The following is a 7,734-nucleotide window of genomic DNA, read 5'->3' on the forward strand; positions in this document are numbered from 1 at the left end:
GCATGAATGAGACTGGAGAGAAATCCTGCTTCCTTTAATATTACTTTCCAAAAAAAAAAAATAATAATAAGATCAATTTCTTATTCCTGGGAGGTAAACGTGTTTCTGGTATTGTGCTGTTCTTACAATCTTTTAAACGCTGGCAATGACAACTTTCACACTGTGAATATTGTAATAGCAGACTCGGAATACAGGACTACAAATGAAAACATTGATTTTCTATTCTCAGTCCTTTGTTTTGTCTGTGTGTTTGTTTGGCTTATTTTGATTTGGCTCAAATTGGTTTAGGTTTGGGGACATTTTATGTTATTAGCATGAACAAATGATTTATATTTTCTATATGTCTGCTTCTTTGCATATGAATATGACTAATATTTGATGGTAATTATAGAGGGTGTCCTATCAGAATCCAGTCCTTTACAGTGCAAATGACATTGGTGCTCTATGAAAGGGACATCAGAAGCACTGAAGGTATTCCTTACCATGGCTTTTTTCTGATCCCGCTGAACAGATTGCTGTATTCTGTCCTTCCTCCATCTGTTGCCAATGAGCTGAGACATAAACGTCCAGTGCCTGCCAAAAGATACGACAATGTGACCATCCTCTTCAGTGGCATTGTGGGCTTCAATGCTTTCTGTAGCAAGCATGCATCCGGAGAAGGAGCCATGAAGATTGTAAACCTTCTCAATGACCTCTACACCAGATTTGACACACTGACTGATTCACGGAAAAATCCATTTGTTTATAAGGCAAGTCCTCATTATAGCCTCCTACAGTGCTATTCAGAGTCTGGTTCAGCCTCCAATCCAGGGTCACTGCTCTCACAGCTCTCTGCCTGTAATGCTACAGCCCTCATACGTAAGCCTCCACGTAGTCACTACCTACCATCTCTTAAATAATTACCTCTTGTTATAAAACTTTCTCTTCTTTGTAACTAAAATGAATGTTTCATGGAGTGGATGACTCCCTGGTTAAAATGAAATGTTCAGCAGCTTATTTGTGCTTAGGTTAACAAATCTGTGCAGGTTGTTTACCACATTTAGTATAAACATGGTATTCATTTTAATGCTCTGCAAGAGACATTTTTACTGAAATATATAAATGCTTTGCACAGTAAAAAGGTCATGGAGCATGAAAAGGGTACTGAGGACTTAGATTTGCTTTTAGATAACATCAACTTGAAGATAAACATTTATAAGGCATTTCTGCCCTTTGTCTCAATTAGAAACAAATATAATATTGGAAAAAATGAAGTCAGTGGAATATTACTTCATAAAAGCAAGAATGTTAACTAAACCATCCCTAGGCACCTGGTGTAATATAACTCCACAAGGACTGTTTATTTTGTAGTCATTTTCTGAGGCACGATGTAGCACTTGGTGAATGCATCAAAAAAAAAAAAATGCTTAATAACCATGATAAATCACTGAGCTTCAGGCAGCGGCTCTTGTGCCACAGAACCATCACTGTTTTAAGGGGAAATAAGGTAATAAATTATTTACTGAACTGTAAGGGGATCTAAACAGTCATTTTTACACTAACCAAAGAACGTCTAAATACATATTCTATGCTAGGTGGAGACCGTTGGTGATAAGTATATGACAGTGAGTGGCTTACCAGAGCCATGCATCCACCATGCACGATCCATTTGTCACCTGGCATTGGATATGATGGAAATTGCTGGCCAGGTTCAAGTAGATGGTGAATCTGTTCAGGTTAGTAAATAAAATATATATTATAGTAGTGGACAACTATTATACACACTAAACCTTTGTGGACAAGTGATTCGTATTTTTGATCAGGAAATCGTTAATATGTACTAGTAAGGGCATCTTGACAACAAAGATTATAATATTTTATTGAGCCCATTGTGCAGTATTTTTTTCATAGACATGGGAAATTTTTCTACCTATTTGAAATTATCTAGTTTGTCCCATGTACTGAAAGTCGTAAGGATGAGATAAAATCCCCTGCCCCCTCTGGTTTATTTTCAAAAAGTTCTTTCCTGTACCTATTTGAAATTATCTAGTTTGTCCCATGTACTGAAAGTCGTAAGGATGAGATAAAATCTCCTGCCCCCTCTGGTTTATTTTCAAAAAGTTCTTTCCTATGTCTCATGTAAGTTGCAAATTCACATGCTTGAAATCTTCAGACTTCAATCGTTTTCTCTTGGGGCAAAATGTTTCCTTTGGGAGACAAAGATTTTGGGAGGGTTTTTGAAGTCGTCTCATATGCTTGGGATTCTTATAGATAATTCTTATGATTTTATGCGATGACACAACATTATTCTGTAATATGAAGTAAGCAAAAATTTGTGTGTTAGTGATTGAAGTTATTGAAGCAAACTTTAATTTCTTCAGATAACCATAGGGATACACACTGGAGAGGTAGTTACAGGTGTCATAGGACAGCGGATGCCTCGATATTGTCTTTTTGGAAATACTGTCAACCTCACAAGCAGAACAGAAACCACAGGAGAAAAGGGAAAAATAAATGTCTCTGAATACACATACAGGTAAGAGAAATGTCAAGGCTTCTACTGATTTACAGGGAAAATGTCTTTGCATGTGGTTTAACTCTGAGTGATTTTGTTGCCTTTAAACAGTTATCACCTCTCCTTCTCTGCTCTTGGGATTGTTCATTTTTTATTTGAGAAGATGATGTCAATATTTCCATTTTAAATGATCCCACACTACCCTAAGAATTCCTGATACAATCGTTGTTGCTATAACCTTGAATTACCTTTCCATATAACTTTAGTTTCTGTTCTTGCTGTCTCAATTTATAACTTGGGTACATGTCACTTCTTCTGTACAACCTTTGTATACTTCTCTCCCTATTCCCTGTCCCTTGTCTTTTAGATGTCTTATGTCTCCAGAAAATTCAGATCCACAATTTCATTTGGAGCACAGAGGCCCAGTGTCCATGAAGGGCAAAAAAGAACCAATGCAAGTTTGGTTTCTATCCAGAAAAAATACAGGAACAGAGGTATGACTAATCAGAGTGTAATTCTTATTTTTAAAAATTTTAAAGACAGAGCATAAACATGAAAAGTTAAATCATAATCACTGAAAATATGTTTCATTTGAGAAGAATTCTTGCTTATAAAAATTAACTCTTAAGAAAATCAACAGAAATAACAGAACCATTAATGAACCTGTTAGAACAGTAAACACTTTTTAGGGAATACTTATGGTTGCTGTCTTTTGTTCTCTAAGGACATTAAAACCAAAGCGCTAGATAGAGAAGGCCATTTTTTGTGCTGTTGTTTTTCCTCTGTAATCCAGGTCAAACATGACTGAGGTAAATAGGGTTGTAAGGGAAACCTCCTGTCCCTTTCCTCAGCACCCTAAACTAGCTCTGAGATCACCATTAGGGCTCAATAAGGGCTGCAGTTCATAGGAAGTTTCTTAACCATGAAGCTTACAATTCTACTAAGGGCCAAGATATTGCCCTGTGGAGTGTTCGGGGATTTTGGTGAATACAAGTCTCTTGCAGATTTCTCCTAGAGAAATGAGTGATTTATAATTTGTCAGAATCTAAAAAACTCCTTAGGGAAGCTTTGGGCTCTTGAGTACTGTACTATGGTTGTACTCCAGATCCTGTGTACTAGAATGGACGTCAGAATACCAGCTCATCCATACTAGAGTCATGCCACACTCACAGTGGAATTGCACAGGCTAAGATCATGCCTTTTCCTACTAATAATGTGTTGCATCAGAAGCCAGTTTGATACTTCGTTCCCCTGTCAATGCACTGGTTTTTCAGAAGGAGTGAGACGACTACATTATATTTCTTTTCGAGTATGTGTGTATCCCTAAAAATGCTTTTAGAGTATAACAAGTCCTAAAGGGAATGGAATGCTAAGGTTTTTAAATATTTGTCTTCTTTCCGATGCTTTTATTTTAAACAATTTACCTATGGGGTTGGCATTCTTACTGATGTTCTTCTGGTAAACCATCCCTCAAGTGTTGGTCATCTTAGTTGGGTGGCCCTGTTTCCCCAGAACTATAGTGGGAATGATTTATAGAAACTGTAGATTTTAATGCAGATCACACTCTCAGCGAGAGCAACACATATTTAGGGAGTACTACAAGCTTTATTGTCGTCATTGCAAATCAGTCCCTTATTAATACTTCCACTTTTTAAAGGAAACAAAGCAGGACGATAACTGAATCTCAGATTGTGGGATGAAGAGGACTGCAGATTAGGTTCCGGTTATCTCCAAACACATGCCAAGCTGAGGAGCAATTCTTTCCTATGAATACGAATTTTGCTTTGTCTTTTTCAATTATCCCAAGCTTTTCCCCAACATATATCTGTCACTATCCATTATTCAACTTTAGCTCTGATTTTGATTATTTTTAAGGTGTTAGTATATTATCTAAAATTTGGCTTTTGATGTGAACGATGTGAGCTTCCTGTGTCTTAAAATCTACTACGTGCATTACCTGACATCGTGATCTGCAAGTAGTAGGCACCCAATAAATATTTGTTGAATTTAATTAAGTGAAACTGAACTAAATCTGTTCAGCGCTCCATATATATGTGTATGTATATTTTAATGACTATAATGTGTAACAAAGTTTATATCATGTTTGTGTATATCATTATGGAAATCATTTTCTAAAGGAATGAATTCTAAGTTTTAGGAAAGAAATGCAATTTATTTTCAGACTCCCAAAGTAAGAATTAATATAACGTGCTCAGAAAATAGTAACTATTTTGAAGTATGCTAATGTCCCTTCAGAAATATAAAATACACATTTCTGTTATTAAAGTATTTGGTTGCTCGTTCAAATCATGTGGCAATTATAATTCCTCTAAAAATGCTGTCATTTTTATTGTATCCCTTGTATTAAACCTCATTAACCACATGCAGCTGTTATAGGAAGCTACACTGCTTCACACTGAGGGAGCTTGGACTAAATGTTTAGGGGCTCTAACTACATCCAAGAATAAAGCTGAGGACAACACACTGCTGGGATACTCCTGTTAGAGCCATTCTTGGCCCTTTATTCCCAGAAATGAGCTTCCTTTTCTTATCTTAGAAGAATGTGGTTATGTCCAGGGCAACATGTTCAGAAAAGTTAAATTTCAACATAGAATGCATTCCTACTGGAATAATTGGCCCCGTTGTTCCTAAATGTCTCCGATAATTTATTAATAGTTATCTTTATAAAATATAGTGCAACTACTTTTGTGTAAAAAATATTTGTCTTTAAATTTAGTATTTCATATCAGCATATCAATGTATGTATAAATGTTCCATGTTAATGTGTAAAAGAATCTGCAATAAATTATTTTTTCCACTTGTCTCTAGACAGTTTTTATTTCAATAAAAATTGTATTAACATTATTATTTGTCAGCTTATTAGTGCCATTTTTGTAAGTACATTTTATAATTCTACCTGTGATAGACTTTACATTAATTTTGATTTGCTGCTGTTATAAATTCTTAGTGGCTCCTCCTTGTTAGGTGTTTTTTAAATGCTAATTTTTTTAGTACCAAAAAAGTGACAGAAAAAAAGACTAGATGTGAGGGGAAGAAATGAAATGGCATCAGCTTACTTAAAGAGCTTACAGTCTTTCAGACAACATAGATATGTATATAAATAATTAAAATATGAGGTATTTGTAATGATGAAATGTATTCAAGATGCAGAAAGACTACTTGGAGAATGAGTAACTTGAGAAATAAGGGGTAAGGTGAGAGGAGTTGTTAAGCTGTTTTCACAGGAGATTCAAGATTCAAAAACTATGTAACATGACCATCTTCCCAGAATCCAATATGCACTTATTGAGCATCTACTTGTGGCAGGCTCTGTTCTAGGTATTTGGGATGCATCAATGACCAAAAATCTCTGCCTATGAAGATCTTACAGTCCCATCTTTACATCTTGAATTTTTTTTAAGTGTTTTATTCTTCCTACCTTCTTCTTAGTTCAGGCATTCATTGTCTATCTTTCCCCTCTCCATTCCACGCTCCCAAATTGTTGGCAGAGTGATCTTTCACAAATCCAAATTGCTCTCCTGCTTAAAATCACTTAATTGCTGTTCATTGTTTGTACACCTTAGCAAAGCACCCTCACCAGCCTCATCTGCTAGTTGCTACATTTGTATTTTTTTACTTTGCTCTGTCTGGAATGCTCTCTACCCATGCTCTGCTGACCAACTCTTATTTCTCGTTCAGACAGTTCAATGTCCTCTCATGGAAATGTCCCTGACTCTCTTAGGCAAGCTTAGGTCCTGCTTACCCTATTGTCCACAATACTTTAGTGGTTAGCACATTATCTGTTGATGTATCTATTTCCATATTAGGCTTTAAGTTTCTTAAGGCTAAAATGGTTCCTTTTCCCCTAGATATCCCTTGAACCTACCACAAAATGAACACATGGTAAATACTTGTTGAGCAAAGGAATTGAGGGAGCAGCCTCTTAGAGTGGTGGGACTAGAAACCAGATTTGAAGGGAATGAGAAATAATAAGTTTAGAGAAAAAGAGGCAACAAGACAACAACAACAAAAAAGTCTTTAGAAGTGTCATTATTAAATTTGTTCTTGCAGTCATTGGCTGATTTAGAGGGAAAGAAGCTGGAGCGAGGGGGCCCCCGTACTTTGTGTATGAGCCTGCTTCAAGGTGATGGCAGGGCAGGAGGGTGACTGAAGAGCGATCAAGACTCAAAATAAAAGTGCATAATAACATGGGCTAAAGGGGGTGAGGAAAAAGTAAGAGCACAGTGGGAGGTTGCTGGCGTGGTTGGTGGGTAGGTTATGGTACCATTAAACAGGGTGTGGAAGGGTAGCAGAGCTTAGGGGAAAGGTAGGAAGGATAATATGAGATATGAGTTTGAAGTTCATGTTAATAAAGTTAAAAGAGAATGACTATTCTCATTAATTTTCATTAATGTTTCTAGAGAACGTACAACTTTTTTTTTTCCTAGTTGGACCAATCTAGTTTGAATTTTTAAACAACCTATTTTTAAACAAGCTCTATAATATAATTTTAAACTAGCTCTATAATCTTGGTAAAATCACTTTACCTTTCTGTAACCTGGTTCTTTCATCATAAAAACGGGGTTTATAATAACCACTCATTAGGGTTATTGGTAGATGTAACTAGAATATGAAGAAATCAGAGGAGCCAGAACTTTGGCTTGCCCTTTGGGAAATGCTAGAAGGAAAATCTAAGAAAGGCAAATTTGTGAATCTTTGGTAACAGATATTACTAAAGCTAAATCATGGACAGCATATGTCTCGAGAAAATAAGAGGGTCAACAAGGAAAACCAGTGAACACATTTTAATTTTGCTGAACCTTGAAACAAACCCAATGAAAACCACCAAAAAAATTAGAACCAAATGTGATGAAAAGATAGCAGTTCATCAGTTTGAATTGGAAAGATATATGCATGTTTTAAAACTCTTACAATTGAATACCAATTAAATATATTACATAAATATATATTGTACTTAAATACATGTTTGAAATATATGTAAATATATATAAACATACATCTCAGAACTTATTTATTATTTCATTTGGTTTAAACTTATTATTGGTTCACCAAATCATATGATTTGTTTTCTTTGTCATTGAAGGAGGAAAAATAATTTTTTGTCTGCTTACCTGTTTCCTTTTTTTTTTTTTCCTGCCCTCAGTAATAGCTTTTAGTACCTCTAGGGGGCAGCAGATAATGTTGTTTGGAATTGAAGTCTGGGAAAAGCACACAGGACA

The 7,734-nt window shown here is 35.7% G+C and overlaps 1 protein-coding gene across 1 annotated transcript in view; it reads left to right on the forward strand.

Moving 5' to 3' along the window:
• The window catches only part of GUCY1B3 (guanylate cyclase 1, soluble, beta 3), a 45,929-nt gene extending 41,705 nt beyond the window's left edge, over positions 1-4,224 (forward strand). Inside the window, exons 10-14 of the mRNA XM_008586614.1 lie at positions 512-749; positions 1,575-1,715; positions 2,361-2,515; positions 2,862-2,988; positions 4,152-4,224. Of these exons, the coding sequence (XP_008584836.1) occupies positions 512-749; positions 1,575-1,715; positions 2,361-2,515; positions 2,862-2,988; positions 4,152-4,175 (685 nt within the window). The 3' untranslated portion in view covers positions 4,176-4,224. The remainder of the gene's footprint in view (positions 1-511; positions 750-1,574; positions 1,716-2,360; positions 2,516-2,861; positions 2,989-4,151) is intronic.
• Positions 4,225-7,734: the final 3,510 nt, after the last annotated feature.

This window comes from Galeopterus variegatus, unplaced genomic scaffold (assembly GCF_000696425.1).
Source record: "Galeopterus variegatus unplaced genomic scaffold, G_variegatus-3.0.2 Scaffold4045, whole genome shotgun sequence".
NCBI classification, from domain to species: Eukaryota; Metazoa; Chordata; class Mammalia; order Dermoptera; family Cynocephalidae; genus Galeopterus; species Galeopterus variegatus.